The sequence below is a fragment of the Puntigrus tetrazona genome, chromosome 3 (assembly GCF_018831695.1).
Source record: "Puntigrus tetrazona isolate hp1 chromosome 3, ASM1883169v1, whole genome shotgun sequence".
NCBI classification, from domain to species: Eukaryota; Metazoa; Chordata; class Actinopteri; order Cypriniformes; family Cyprinidae; genus Puntigrus; species Puntigrus tetrazona.
This window is the reverse complement of record NC_056701.1, coordinates 20,510,941-20,527,255: the sequence shown is the minus strand read 5'-3', so window position 1 is coordinate 20,527,255 and position 16,315 is coordinate 20,510,941. Positions and strand designations below refer to the sequence as shown.

The following is a 16,315-nucleotide window of genomic DNA, read 5'->3' as shown; positions in this document are numbered from 1 at the left end:
ATAATGTACCAATAAACACAGCAAGACTGGTGATAGAACGGTTTAATGAACACGAAAGTGAAGTTAAACATCTCCCATGGCCACTTTGGGGTGTTTTGGAGGGGCGAGTCATTTAACGTTTTCCTCCACCAGCAGCACCACCTAGCTACTATCCTGCAAGAAGAATGGCTCAAAATCCCTCTGGCCACTGTGCAGGACTTGTATCTGATGCTGTATTAGCCGCTAAAGGAGGCTCTACTCATATTAATGAATTATTGTGGTGGTCTCATATATATATATATATATATATATATATATATATATATATATTTCCGTTGATTTTTAAGTTGATGAGGTGAATGTCGTAATAGTAATACAGAAGACATTCACTCTATGATACAATACTAGAAAAAGGGTGGTGTAATGTTTATCTTTCAAGATTTAATGCATCTCAAGATCGATGACTTAATTAAATATTTGTTCATTTAAATATTAAATCAATGTAACAAAAACAGGAAAACACCTGCCATTAAAAAGGTGAACGTGTAGTTCTGAGAATCTGTGGTGGTTTCAAGCCATTTACAATTCCATATTTAACTATTAAAACGTACCATTTGACCTTTATAAAGCACAGACCATAGATGTATGATTTGTGTACCTTTAATTCACATATAAAGGGTTTTTCTACTTTAGCCCAATTCACTTGCAGTTGGTCTCTTTATATTCAGATTCACAAAAACATACAAAAGACGCAGTATAAAATATACCAATACTATATACATGATAACGCAAAATGGAGAAAAATCACAAATCGATGCTCAATATGCTGTTTTCAATCACAACAATCATGCAGGATCTTTTTGCCAAAAATGTCCCATATTGTATTTATCTGTCACTTCTTTTTGTTCTCCTTGCAGGCCACTACATATCGCTGAGCGACGTTGAGAGGTGGAGAATAGCCATCAGCATAAGATGTATCCTCAAACAGAACCGAGTAGTCATCCTGGGGCTGAAAAAGACGTAAGATGTGTCAAATTATACATAGATTACTTTTCTATTCACACATATCTGGTCTAGTGATGCCACAAAACCCATGACAACAGAATATTCTTAAATCAGTGTTTTAACTCCTCCTCGTTCAGCTCACCCGATGCGGCGGCGTGTGGATCAGAGCTCTGTAAAAGCACGTGGTCTGTGGATAGAGGGCCAGCACCAGCTGATCCTTACTGAACAGGGCCTCCGGGTCAGTCTCTGGGTTTGCTTTCCACTGAGGAAGAGGAATTATTCTCCTACGACTCAACGTGTGTCTCCTGAATAAGTGAGAAAATTTAAATCATTGGAGTAAAGCTCTCCTGGAATTACACTACTGAGTTTGGAGTCAATACGTAAAAAAGTAACATGAAGTAATATTACAATAGCTCTGTAATGATGGTCACTAATCCAGTCTTCAGCGTCACATGATCCTCTACAAATCATTCTAATATGCTGATTTGGTGCTCAAGAAACTTTTCTTATTATTCGAAATGTTGCAAAACGATGCGCTGCTCAATATTTTGGTGGCAACAGTGATATATTTTTTTTTTAACAATCTACATTTGGTAAGAAAGATCCGCATTTTAAGAATAAATATTTTGATATAAATGCAATGAGCCTGGTTTGAGGATACAATAACAATGAGGATACTTAATTTCTAGCGATTATCATTGATATGATTGATTTATCATTGATTTACAAAGATGAAACTGAGCTGATCTAGTTGAGTGCTTAATCTTGTCATTATACATTACTGACTCTTTGTTCTCCAATTCGATACCGTTCAGTGAAGGTGACTGATTGTATAAATGTCATTTGAACAATTTAATACATCCTTGCTAAATTAGTTTCTTAAAAAAAACACCTTACTGACCCAAACTTTTGAACAGTATTATACCAATTTATATGAGGGTGAAAATCATGATTAATGGACCCATACTTACTCTTTACCCTCTTCATCAATGTCATCCACTTCATACCTGATAAAAAAAAATATATATATATCATCACATTGTTACACTTAAAAACAGCCCCACTGCTGAGCTCAGCTGGTAGATGTTTACTTGTTGGTGGAGTGATTGTAGCTGACTACTTCTGCAAGAATCCACTGCTCATCCCCATCCACAGCTTTGATGCGCGCCGCCACCTTGTCTCCCTGCTTAGCCACATAGTCACTGCTCGCTGGTATAGCGCCACACAATGGTGGTGGACTGAGGGAACAATTTTGACTCATTATTTATTGACTAAATATGCGTTTCTAAAATGAAGAAAGTATAATGTAGTAGACTCTGAATACCTCTCCCCCGGTTTGCCGATCCAGAGAGGAAGTGTCATGGCTGACTGTTGTAACAGGGTCATCAGGACCCCTCTGCGCATGGTCTTTCTGGGTGGGTCCGTGTCGCTGTACACTCCTGCCATCCTTGCAGCTGCAGAAAGGGAAGGGTTTAATTAGCTTCCACCGTTTTTTTCCAAATACATGCAGATAAAGATGTTTACAAACTAATATCCAAGACTTACCAATCCGTCTCTCCTCCAAAAGGGATTTAATTTCGGCAATCTTATCGAGCGCCCGGCGAAGTATACTGTGGGAGGCATGCAAGTAAATCTGATCAATCTGTGAAGCTGTCTGAATGCTTAGCTTTATGATCTGGAGGTCTGCAGTTTTATTGTGGGTAACAAAACATATAAATGCAATGCAATGCAAAACAATAATGATTGGAATATGTGCGATTAATTTCCCCTCACAATCCTGATGTATTGCTCACATATAAGCATGACCTTTGTAAAAAAATATGTAAATGATTTAAGGATAATAATGTAAACCTAAGTTGCTTCAGTCCAGTAAGTGTTCAATCTTGAAATATTGCTAACAATATAGTTAATAATAAGTTAATCTTTTAAAGATCAGTAAAGATTTTACAGCAAAAAGACTTGTGTACCATGACCCAATGGTAGGCATTTATGGAATTGCAATAAAATAACTTTTACTTGCTAAACATCTAGATGTTTTTGATAAAGTAGAAATGTGTGCAAATATGATGCAGTAGTAGGCATTACAGGATGAATAACATTCAACAAGTCTGTCTTTCCATTCAGCACACATCTATTAGCCTTGGGCAAATTCCACAAGATGGGGCTATACAACTACAAGATATTTTTTTTTTTTTGAAAAAGAAAAGTGTCAACAATTAACAGGATGTCAGAGCAGAACAGAGCATCTTTTGCAATAAGTATTTTTAAGTGAAGCTGCGTCCTTTGCAATGATGTAAATGTGTGCCAAAATGACGCAAGTGTCACATCAACTTACCCACATTCAGCCTCAGCATCAGCTTTAGCTGTAGTGTAAAGACCTCTCAGTTTTGTCCGATAATATGGCGAAGCTGTGGAAGACACAAGCAGATTTAATACAGAACAGAAATATATTAAAGATATTAAATTCATACATAAAAGACAAATCTAATTATAATACAATAGGGGTAATACAATATTGAACATTACTTATTCCCTCTATGTGTTTAATTATTAGCTTAATATTAATGTGACTTGTTCTCATCGTAAACAATGCAATAGGAATGCATGTCTTACTCTTATTCTCGGTCTGCATCCGTTCATGTGTTTTCTGGATGTTGAGAAGGTTATGTTCACTTCTTGATCGCTCTTCCTGTGTATTTTCAAGAGAGATTAGGGTATAAACACTGGCTGAGGGGTAAAGTATACAAAAAGGAAAGCATGTAAACTCAAAGTACATTGATCATGCATAGTAGAGTGGATAATACAGTGTAGTGCTTACCTGTGTTTGCTTGATGAGCTGATGCAACTCGTTCAGCAACTCTGCGATTTTGGTGTCTGCTGACACTAAAGCCATTGTACCTGCAAGAAAAAAAGGTAATTTCGGTTAGCTTCAACCAGAATTATTCAGACTGGAATTAAAATGTACATGTAAAATAACCCCCAACAAAGACATAAACTTACAGATAAAAGTAAACGGCACCACTAACATTGCACAAACTAAAGCAACAGTATCATAATGCAATAGTTCTAATAGTAATGCATTGAGGTTTAGGTGTTATTTATGTAGCTCGAATCCACAAACACAACAGAGCGCCATTGACTGGACGGAGCTCAGATCACACCCTCCGCGCGCGCACAGACACCCACGAAAAGCGTGGACCTCACCTTCAAACACACAGCTGCGCGATGCTCTCGAGATGCACCTCACGCATTAATACACGAACTCTAAACCCAAAACATTCATCGATCACAGTTTCGCTTTCCTTAACGTATTTTAGAATTTGTTTTCCCTTTGCATTGATTGGTTAGCCGTAGAGCTAGGCCTCGTACGGACACGTTGAAGGGACAAACTTCATGGCGTGTTTTCAAAACGCATTGTTGAGGACGAACTGTTGGGTACTTTATCATACATTTAGAGAGATGAATCACTAACACCAGTTGTTTAAATTAAGCACATCTTTGTAAAACATATCATTTTGCCACTATATGACATCTAGGACGCATTATATAAAGATAATGATAGATCATGTAACGTGCCACAAAAGATAGAATCGTCATGAGTTATCTTTAGCATTATCGCCCCTATCACCACACTAATTTACATGTTTGGCTAGGTAGGTGTATTAAAGGTTATGTTTTGGTGCATATATTTCTGTTACGGATTGGGTTGTTTTTGCAGTTGTTGATTTAAAAATATTGTTTTTATAGGCTATTAAAATGTGTTTTACAACATATTTGATGCTTACTGTTGTCATTATCATGGCACAGTAATTGTTTTATAGGTATTGTTAATTACTATTATTCAATTTTGCATTTAGAAAAAAATGCCCTATCTTAACAGTGTTTTTTATTCTTTTCAAGTACCAGTTATGTGTATTTCTTTTGTTTTTGTACTATAGTTGAGTACTATAATGATATAGTAAAAGCAAAAGGGCACAAGATGAAATGCATGGCACATAAAGAGACAAAAGCAATGATAAAATAAAAGAAAGTAGATCATTCAGGCAGTAATAAGCCCTCCTATATCTGACCTGATCTCTACTGTGTCCAAAGGCTGTGAATGAGATAATATGGAGTTAATTTTCAACAGAGACACTGGTGAGCGTGGCAAAAAAAAAACAAACAAAGAAAACCCCCACAGATATCAATAAGCTGCACTTTATCTAGCAAAGAAATCCTGATCTGGGCAAGAATGATGGCAAAAAGCAGAGAGATCTGTTATGTTTTCATAGCCGAATGAATATTGGCTCAGCCAATCACTTTGTAAATATTTACTGTACAGAACACCTCAGTCTCACATGATATCAGCTTGAGAGCCAAGGCAAACAGTCAAGGCTGAAGAGGGAAAGGAAAAGAGAAGACTTTTTACCAAAACAGAGCATGAAATTAAAGAGATTAGGGAGAAGATCGGTTTTGTTTTATTTGAGAAAACAGAATCGACTGAGATTAAGAACTAGGGAACTATAATTAGAGAGCTGCAGATAAAAAGAGGGGGAAAACACTGTAGTACAGCGTGTTCTGCTTGTTTATGGCTCTGAAAGAAGAAAAAAATTCGGTGATCTCTAGCCTTCCGCATTGCTCACGTAGCTCATGTACACAAGACGGCATAGTGGAATATTTGAGTCCAGTAGAAAAACTGAATCTCATGAGCTCTTACTCTGTCATTACCACAGCGAAGAACCACAGCAGTCTTACTGTAAACTAAATCATCCCAGAATATCCACAGCAGTCATCATACAGAGCTCTGCCAACCTCCATTGTAATGAACAGAGAACTTTACGGCCATATGTGCTCGTACAATGAGTGCAAGATGAGAGAGAGAACCAGTAAAACAACACACAGTTATACAGATAAACTTCTTAATAAACAAGAGAGATTATATAGAAAATAATATATAATATAGTAAAAGATACAAAGTATAAAAAAGGTGTAGGATTTTAAAAAAAAAAATACTCAAATTGAAAAAAACACCCATTTTGATCAAATAATCAAATAATCTTGTAAAATATATAGATGAATTTGGGCAAATTGCTTTTTAAAACATTATTGATTTGATCAAAAAATATTTTTTTTCTCCATTTTTGTGAAATACTGAATACAAAATAACGGTTTTCAATTGTTAATGTATTTTAAAATGTCTATTTTGGGCTGAATTCTCAGCAGACATGATTCACGATCCTTTGAAGAATGTAAACATTTTAAAGCATTAAATTAATTTCGCATTCCTTCAAAGGGAAAAGGTGTTTTTTTGCCTCCAAAATCTTGTATATGGCATCAGCGGGGACTAACAGGGTCATGCTGAGAAGCAACAAAAAAAACCTTGAACGTGTCCTATAAAAATGTTATATAGTCTATGATCTGCAATAGAGCGGAAGCTTTCGTCTTCTAGTCTCTGCTTTGATGCTGCAATAATGACAGCAAGGAACAAAACAGCTTGTGGCCGGACTGCAGTGAATCTTGAACGATGGATTGGGCTTCGCTTTGCCAGTGGAGGACACGGATTGTGCCAGTTGTGGCAGATTGCATTGTATGATCCTCTATGCTGATGACAATAGTCATGCTTGGTTTCACGCACATGTTCGATGTGCTACTGCGCGCAAGCAGCACTGACACACAGAATGAACTGAATTAGAAAGGATGAGACACTGTGAATGCGGCCAAACTCGCACTGCGATGAAAACAAAAGGCATTTATTATGCTAGTTTTCCCAGCAGGTGCGATTCAAAGACCATTTCCTATAACAGTCGGTCAAATTATACAATACAGTACCCTGTTTTGACAAACTAATTGTCTGGAGTAGATCTCCGACGGTGAATAGGCAAACCTTTTAGTCTGGGAACAGACATGCACACAGGAGGCTATTTAAAATGAGCCTTGCGCTCCCTAAAGACAGTATTTTTTTCTTTAAAACCGAGGAGGTTAGTGGGCCACAGTCCACAGAGGGACGTGAGAAGTCTTAATGCTAGGTCAGGTGTAAATAAGAGAGGGAGACAAACATTAACTAAATTAATCTAATCTTTCTCATCTTTATCAGATACAAGCAAACAGACTCAGACTGAGTTGGCTAATGAAACCAGAAACATAACGCGAACTCGAATCTTTAAAATGTGTTGTTTTGGCTCACTGAAATGAAAAAAGAATAAGGAGGAGATCATTTTGGGCCTGTTTTGAGATCATTATCAAGTGAAAATATGAAACAAAAGTGCAAGCCAAAACAAAAACGATGTCGGCTGCCCTGAAGGACGTCCCGTCTGGCAGCAGGTGAAGCCGGCTGACAAAACATTAACTCGAGTCTGATGCAACTCCTCTTCTGGTCGCGCTGACCCCGGCGGGAGGAGCGAGGCGGGAGGAGCGACGTCCTTAAAAGCACGCAACTTGTAGACAGTAAACAACGCCGAACCGAGGACGACAAAGAAGACTTGTCGAAACGCATCTACAGCTAAGCAGCGCGTATTTTTGCCTGACTTCTGCTTGTGTGCATCAACCGCTGACAACATGAGCAACCACGTAGACGTGAACAACATCGAGCCCACCACTTTTGAGGACCGCTACTACGACGAATATGAATATTATAATTTAACAGACCGTTACACCGGTATGTTTTAACGCTTTATTATTATTAGGCTGCTCCATAAACGTATTTTTGATAGTTGTGAAGCTACATTTTATTCTTATTTATTTATTTATTTGTGGATTTGGCAGCTGGAAATACTTGTTAAAGTGTTTTCGTTCAGTATGGGCGTTTTCCATAATGTCTAGCTATTCGTACTAACTTTGTGTTGGTGTTGACTACAGAGTGCGCTAGTCGCAAGGGCAGGACGAAGAAGGAGGCGAGCAGCAACACGAACAGACACAACCCCGCCGGGCACGAGCGCAAGATAGCGGACAAGCTCCAGAACGCCGAGAAGAAGTCCAAAGACTGACGGGCGAGAGGTGAGTCAAACACCTACCTTTCCACCGAAGTGGATAAAGTTGTCTGCGTTATTTCAAGTTGAAAGGTTTTCGATCCGCTTCGAATGCCGACCACTATAGACTAACGCTCAGAGGATAAAAATGATCTTGTTTGTCTTGTAGATTGAATCGGACGGCTATTACTGGCAACCGACCACAGGTGTCTCTGCGGGAAACGGGCGCGGATCCGCCTCGGGACGAGAGGCGCGGGCCAGTGCCTCGTGAAGCGCGGGGTTTTGTCAGACGCGCCCCTCTTCCGCGCGCGCCGGCCCTGCAGAGCGCGCACCTGTTCAGAGGAACCCATATGCTTGTGATGTTGAATGTACGTTTTAAACGGAAGCTTTGACCGTGTTTGGTGTTATAGCGTGACGTTTTAAAGGTTCTCTTAATAAAGACCACTTCTTTTTTTCATCAAAACATGACCTGATTTTTCTTTGACACGCCCTCTTTTATAAATATACATAACCCAGTAGTTAAATTATTTAACCTAAGGGGGGAAAAAAAGTAAAAAAAAAATTTGGTAGTTAATTTTACTTTTAAGTTCATTTGATCTTAACTATTTGTACCTAATTGTGCTATTTTGTGACAACATGAATATGAACTAAAAGCACTATATTTAAGAAATGTATTTAGTTATCACTTGCAGAACACCTGAAGCATCTTTCATACATTAAGTTTAGCTACTAAATACAAAAGGAGTCTATTAAAAGGACATTTTAGTTCATATTCATGGTGTCACAGGACACTATGCACAGCAGGGTATACACTTAGATGATCACAAGTTTACCTTAAGAGGTAGGCCTACTAAAGAATCTTTTTTTTAGGGTTAAGTATGTGTGAAAATAGAGCACTTTAAGTACATTATGGAAACATACAATTTTTTTTTTCACCTGGGTAGTCTGTCATGTGTTTAACAAAAGTCAGGATGTGTCACAGCAACATCAGATCCTCACAGAGCAATATCTCATCTCGAGACAGAAAGAGGGCAGTAGCGAAGCAGTAAAAATACATGGAGCTGAAGAGGAGACTTGGAAATGAATTTTGCACAGAGGATTACCCAGAAGCGCCAAGTACCTCATTTAAGAGCGCTTTGAAAAGCATGTGCACTATAGGGAGCAGTTCAAAGCAAATATGACTGTCTTTATTAATAGCCTTTTCAACAGGAGCGAGAACTGGAAGAAACAAATGCAACTACTACACCGACACAATTTCTTAGGCTAAGATTGTGAGCTTTTTGCAGCACATATACTAGACTTCATAACATATTTCACTATTATTAATGTGAAGTCAAGCATTTGGTATCTGGATACTGTAATGAACAGTTAAATTAACTCATAGGATGCACAACATCCGGGGCTGCATAACAGCAACTGGTCAATATACATTAATTGGAACGCAAAAAAAAGAAGATGTGGTTATGGCGAGTTATGTAGGAAATTTTAAAGTCAATAAATGTTGAAAGATCTAGGCTAATTTATCATGTAGAGCTGTGCACACAGAACCAACGCATTAGATTAAAACTTAATCAGTCAGTAGGTCACAGGCATCTGTAGGTTGATAAGATTTGAACTCCTTTTCTCTTTCCAAACGTACGTTGAATTATATTACCACACAAAGGTCAAGAGTAAAGAGCTGCAGCCTAAAGGTATAAGCAACAACAGTAACAAAAACAAGATGACTGAACAACAGTAAAGAACAGTGCAAGATCACTATGCAGCGCACTGAAATGTTGGAAAGTTTAATTTTTTCGCAAGTCAATGATAGCTTTGAGGTAGCAGCACTCAGTAAATATTAATCACTACGACAATATACAAAACTCTCCGAAAGATAGAAACCAAAAAATTAAAGGGACGAAAATTATACTCAAGAGCAGTTATATAACTTCATATTCATCTTGCTACATACGCACTGGAAGGACAGAAATGTTTCCTCTACACCTCCCCCTTGCACTTTGCTTGTACCAAAACACAGGATAATCCATTTATGTCATTCCTCCACAGAAACACTGCAGCAGCGCAATCCGCTTTTTCTTCCTTTCCCTTCCCAAGTACGTATGATTAGACGTTTATGAGCAGAAACGTTACTAATAAGCTGCGCTCTGTGAATGCATATATAAACACATTTCCAAAAAAAAAGAACATTGTTGAAAAAAATCCATGTAAGGTCCTCATAACTGTATTTTTACTTTAAGAAATAGTTCAAAATATGGTCACTCAGGCCATCCTAGATGCAGATGGGTGTGTTTCTGCATAAAAACAGATTTTGGGAAATGTAGCATTTCATGACTTGCTCACTAATGAATCCTCTGCAGTGAATGGGTGCCGTCAGAACAAGAGTCCAAACAGCTGATAAAAACCTTAATTACTGTAAACACACAACTCCAGTTCATCAATTAACTTCTTGCATGTTTGTAATAAGAAAATTCATCAAGACATTTTTATCTTCAAACCAAAAATATTCCTCTATCCATAATATAGCTTTCTCCAATTAAAAAGTTGTTTGATCTGAATCAGAAAAGAAACAGATCAAGCACCGTTTAAAAAGTGATCTTTTTAGCTGGAGGAAGAATTATTATGGATTATGAACAGATTAAAGCTAAAGCACTTTAATGTTAGATTTGTTTCTTACAAACATGCAGCTTTTCAATTCAAAAGGTGTTAATCGATGGGCTGTAGTTGGATTATTGTTATATTTCATCGCACTCATTCACTGCAGAGGATTAATTGGTGAGCGTGTCATGTAATGCTAAATATATCTCTAATCTATCTCTAAAACTGTTTCAGGGAATTCAGTTTAATTCAAAGTACTGGTCTACATCATTAATGTAGAAAAGAATTAAGTGAATAAATGTAATGAAAGTGTTACATCAACTCTTACGCTCGGCACTGGACTTCATTATCAAATGCATGAATTAAAATGTACAAACTATAGATGCAAATGTGACGGAGTATTATTAACTTCGTGGAGTAGTTTTAAAATTACATTTAAAGTATTGTGTTCACCCCTTCATCCCTCAATCCATTTCCCTACATTGTATCGCTATGGGTAGAGAAGCTCCTCTTGTTGCCTAGCAACAAGCCTTTGGAAATTCCAAAAGAGACCACGGAGACCATAGTCTACCTCTCCTCATGGTGCATGTGTGTGTTTGTGTGTATCTGTGTGTGTGTGTCAGTGAAGGCGGATGGGTGCAAAGAGTGCATGTAGAGTCAGAAACTCATGCAGGTGCGCAAGTGTGTGCTCGGGTGCTTGATAGTGCATTTGTGTGAATGTCTCTTCAGTTTGAACATCTGGCAGGCCCCTGCTGTTTCAGTAAGTATGTGCAGCGGAGACCACACGTGTCAACTGGTGTGATAGTGTGTGTGTGTATGCAATCATGCATGAGACCGCTCGGGCCAGCACTTGTGCATGAGAGCGCGTGTTTAGACATGGCACACTTGATCCCTCACTATCTGCACACACCATCAATGTGATAATGTGCCTCTGTCCAATTTTTTCATTATATGGTCATGACTTATGAAAGAGTGTGCATGCTCCTCTGGAAGTCTCTGCACCTTGTTTTTTCATTAGCCTCTACATACATTATAGAAATGTGCTGTTTTCACGAAAAATCTGCATATGGTATCGATTTTTTGCAACAGTTCAATATTGTATTATGTTTTAGATTTAATATTCAGCTTCTGAACAACAGGACAATAGCTGGGGCTTTTGGGGCCTTGGGGCAGGTTGTACCAGTGGGACCTGTTTGAAATTGATTCATTTGTATGTTCTTTTCTGTTTATTTTTTTAGCTATTAACACAATATTTAAGTTTTTTCAGTGTTTGTAGGTGTCCAGGTACAGAAGCCAATCAAATGTAAAATAGCACTGCACAGTCTTCACTGTAACAATTAAGTATACAAACCATATACAAAATATACAAACCAAAATTTATTCAGACACCTTTAACATTTCTCACATTATCAGTTTATTTGTTATAATTTAGAAAATGGTAATAAAATATGACAAGAAATATAAACAACTATCAATACTTTGTTGAACAATTACCAAGCAGTGAGTGTTTTTTTCTTTCTTCTTCTTGGATTAACATTGAGGACACCGACAGCTGTTGGTAAATGAGGCGTGCTCACTTTAAGAGACAATGCATCCAATATAATGATGCATACGCGATTTCTTTCTCCACAGATTGCTTTCACTTAAGACATAACTGTCAGTTTTTTTCGAGGATGCTTTCCAAGACGGGTATTTTGACATTCTGAATATATCTGTCGGTATAAGAGCAGAGACGCGTCTCTCTGCGCGGGTGCTGAATCGGGCTCTTTCACATCTTTTTCTGTTCGTTCAGGGCAGGAGGGAGATCTTGGTTCGGTGTTGCTGTCTGTGAGACTCAGCTCTCTGCCTGCGCACGGAGCTCTAGTACTCAGCTGAGCATCTCCGCATCTTGTGTTTAAATGCTTTGAACTCTGTTGAATGTTTAAATTGGCAAATGATAAGCTTACTGACAAAACTCAGTTATCGATATCACCTCTCACCCCGCGGCCCTGCTGAATACACAGTGGTACTTTGTTACAAATTGAGAATATATATATATATATATATATATATATATATATATATATATATATATATATATATATATATATATATATATATACTTATACAATCGATTAACAATTCATTTTTGTCTTTATTATTATAAGACAGATAAGAACTGAAAGGAAGTGAAGGGACAGATAAATTAAACAAAAATCAATAGTCATTTTTTATATTATATATTACATGTTTTCTTATTTTACACAACAACGGATTAAAGTATTTTACGGATAATGTCTCATCCCAAATGAATGAATTTGTGATTCATTTGAATTAATCTGCACATCATGTAAGTAATTTGATTTCTTTGTAATCATGTAAATCAAATTATACACATAGATAGCCTGTAGGCTGCATATATGTTTCTTATGAGGAAAAAATTTCCATATTTGTTTTTTTATTCATTTTATAATTCTATTTATACAATTCTATATATAATTTGCATATTGTTTTTCATACACACACATAATTTTTTCTTATACACGCATATGTCGACTTTTGATTTTATGGCACTTTTAGACTCTAAACTCTACTGAACTACACATGCTGTTATAGATTGTAGCTCATGCTAATGTATTCACAGTCAACCCTGATATTGGAAAAAAAAGCACGCACAAGTAATATGTGTTTATTTTTTAGTGCTTTAATGCCACTTAGTCATTCCAATCTGCTTGCTGTTTTCTGCTCACCTTCTGGCTCTGGTCTTCCCATACCTTACATCTCTCCTCCTGGTGCTCTTTCTCACATGTTATTTGTACCAAACCAATTATCCATCAATCTTTTCTCTATCCGTCATAACCTGTAACTTGTTTTCTTTCTGCTCAGTAAGCAGCTGGTTAACAGTGCTCAGCTGAAATAATGAGACCCGGCCCTATTAGTCTCTAATGGCTTTTAATTAATTGAGAGGATAACAATCCAGTTTTAATTTCATACTCATTAATGTGCAAAGCTCTTAGACCCTCCTTGCACCCCCCCTCACCCCTCTATCAATACCAACCCCCATCCTCTCCCGATCTAACACATCCCCGTTTGAAGATGCTTTTCTCTCCTCTGCTATCTGACAGGACAGGAATTCGGATACAGAGTCCAATTAACTCTCGATTTGAGTTTCATTTGACTAAAAGAGAAATGTGAGAAACTGAAGCGAACGGCATGTATTCTAGTGCACTTCAGTAACAATTGGTAATGTTGTGCCTCCACTCATTACCATGGCGACAGCCAGGTCGAGTTTAGGGGACATGACATCATCGCTTTGATGTCTGTTAGTGTCAATGTCACTGTCACTCAAAAGAAACCGCGGCTCTCCTCTATATCTCCCTTCTGTCCTTTCTTTGTTTTCCTTTGTGCAACACTGAAAGCTTAAGTTGACTCCTCTTTTAATTTTATTCAGTCACGTTCTCATTCAAAAGAAAACTGTGAAGAAAATCAACCCTATTATGTCCCATGTAAGCGAATCTCCTGTTTTTTGTTTTGAAACAAAGACGCAAATAAAAAAATAAGTGTTATGGAATCAGTTGCACTTGAGAGCTCACACCGAAAACTCATTTGAATTTGAAAGGATGAGGCGCTAAATTATCACAGAAATTCTTTGTGCAGTAAATTTATTTTCAGATCAAACTAGATTGTAAAGTCTCCGTATGAAATCAAAATGGACTGTATATTTATTTTGTTAGCTCACAGTACTATTTTTGTGGTGAACAAGTCGATCCACAAAAACAAATGGTTTGCCTTCAAATCATAAAATGCTCCTCCTTTAAAAATGATGAGCCTTGTCTGATGAGCATAGGCATGACATCCTTAATCAGGCCCCTTCAACCATCAGCATTCATTTCTGAATGAAACGCCTACTTTACTACATCCAATCAACGTGAAGTAAAAAAGCAAGCCACGCCCTCTAGTTTCCTCATTCAGAATTCTGTTTCTCTCAGGAGCACGTCACAAAATGGAACATTTTGTTTATAGCTGTCATATGGCGTAGCTAAAAAGAGCATTATTTTGTGTATTTGGTGTAATGCAATGCATTTATTCGGTTTAAAAATTATCTTCCACATTATTGTTTCTCCTCTAAGCCCATTCTTCCTGAAACAGGTCGATTTGTACAAAGCTCGTCGTTCCAAAGAAGCGAGGTGTGCTCTGATATTATTATTTTTGAATCACATGGTTCAACATATTACTGTCGGTCAGAAAATGCCATAAAAATGTTTCTGCTTTTAGAGCTATAAATGTGTGCCAACATTTCTTTCTTGCAAATCATTATTATCTACAATCATTACAAATATTAAAAACCAGTTGTGGCTGCACTCAAACTTACAAAACATTTGGCATTTCTGAAAAGCACATGTCCTTTTTAATATGCAGCATGTCTTAAAACCAAAAGCAACATTCAATAAAAACAAGGTAAAAATCAATAGACGTTAGTCAGGCAAATGGTTGACCTATAAAATCTAGGCCTCTTTGATTTAATGTGCAGAGAAATACACGCCAAACCCTTAGTGTGTCGGTCTATCAGTATTAGTATTATTGATTTAAGTCCAAAATCATTACTGATTTCAAGACATCGCCCAAACCCAACCACGTCACATCAGCTCTTAAAAGAGCACCAACATATTGCTTCCTATTTTAGTGCAGGTTTTAATGATTACACCGACAGATAAGGTCTATCCTATGATAGCGATCATGTAATATCCGCACGATGCGAGTTTTGAAATGACGCAACTAAACCCATGCAGTCAACTTTCGCTGTCTCCTGAACTCCACTCGTCTTAATAGAAGCTCTAGTTCTTCACAATGACAAACCACCCCATGCCTTCTCTGATCGAGTGCTGCCGCAAAACTACCACTTGACCTCTGCAGCTTACAATAAATGAATAGAAGCTAATTAGAGCGGTTCAATTAGACATTGATCCGAGTATGTTAACAGCAGCGCATTCTCGGATAAAAAGATCACGTACTGATGCTGCGGGGCTGACCGGTAGCTTGAGGCTGGTTAATTGGGGCAGCAGGCCTTCGCAGTAGCAGGAGGTTTTCTTCACCGCGTACTATCTACTCGGCTTTCATTACATCTGGGCCACAGAGCCTCTCTGATCAGCGTGATAGCATCCTAAAAAGACTTGTATTAAAACAGAGGCACAACACGCGCGGTTTCACAAGCAGCTAATATTATATGCCACACATCTGCCAAAGAGGCGGATGAGCCAAGGTGATACAAAAGAAAGAGAAGGATCGTAACGCACAAAAAATATTCTCATTCTCTCCATCTAAATCACATATACTTGAGCATGCCAGAGAAAGACACAAAAATCCTTTGGGAGGAGATGGAAAGAATAGGGGGGAGACGGAGGAGTGGGAGTGAGTGGGAAGAGAAAAGGGTGGAATGCATAGAAGAAAAAAAGAAGGGGATCAAGCCAGGAGAGATTTTTAATGAGGAAAAACGCACAAATGAAGGACTGCTCATCTCACAGACCCTCTTTAATCCCTCCAGACTAGAGCCTGAGAGTTAAGACGGAATAAGATCAGCGAGTCCTCCTGAAAAAATAAAATCTTTTGAGGGTGCACGCGTCCTGATTTTACAATGCGTGTTCTGATAATGTGGCACGTGTGTGTTCTGATATTGTATTGTGTGTGTAGGAGTGTGTGTTCTCACGCATGTATCATTAGGCATCATTAGAGCAAATTATATGGAAGGAGAGAGACAGATGCTGCCCTTGGCACATGTAACTGTGGCGAGAACCCTTACACTACTGCAGCACGCG

At 37.9% G+C, this 16,315-nt stretch overlaps 2 protein-coding genes across 3 annotated transcripts; one reads left to right on the top strand and one right to left on the bottom strand.

Moving 5' to 3' along the window:
- Positions 1 to 623: 623 nt before the first annotated feature.
- Positions 624 to 4,388, bottom strand: sgf29 (SAGA complex associated factor 29). Of its 2 annotated transcripts, none has more exons than XM_043228906.1 (10): positions 4,189 to 4,388; positions 3,803 to 3,882; positions 3,598 to 3,673; positions 3,320 to 3,392; positions 2,530 to 2,594; positions 2,309 to 2,438; positions 2,076 to 2,222; positions 1,956 to 1,991; positions 1,127 to 1,289; positions 624 to 988 (listed from the first exon to the last, which is right to left on the bottom strand). In XM_043228906.1, the coding sequence occupies exons 2-10, from the start codon at positions 3,875 to 3,877 to the stop codon at positions 872 to 874; spliced, it is 882 nt and encodes a 293-aa protein (XP_043084841.1). In that variant the 5' UTR covers positions 3,878 to 3,882; positions 4,189 to 4,388; the 3' UTR covers positions 624 to 871. The 2 variants fall into 2 exon arrangements, with proteins under 2 accessions (XP_043084841.1, XP_043084839.1); XM_043228904.1 differs by lacking the exon at positions 4,189 to 4,388 and adding an exon at positions 3,985 to 4,156.
- A 3,003-nt stretch (positions 4,389 to 7,391) lies between these two features.
- Positions 7,392 to 8,391, top strand: nupr1b (nuclear protein 1b). Its single transcript, XM_043228911.1, has 3 exons — positions 7,392 to 7,618; positions 7,819 to 7,956; positions 8,098 to 8,391. The coding sequence occupies exons 1-2, from the start codon at positions 7,519 to 7,521 to the stop codon at positions 7,944 to 7,946; spliced, it is 228 nt and encodes a 75-aa protein (XP_043084846.1). The 5' UTR covers positions 7,392 to 7,518; the 3' UTR covers positions 7,947 to 7,956; positions 8,098 to 8,391.
- Positions 8,392 to 16,315: the final 7,924 nt, after the last annotated feature.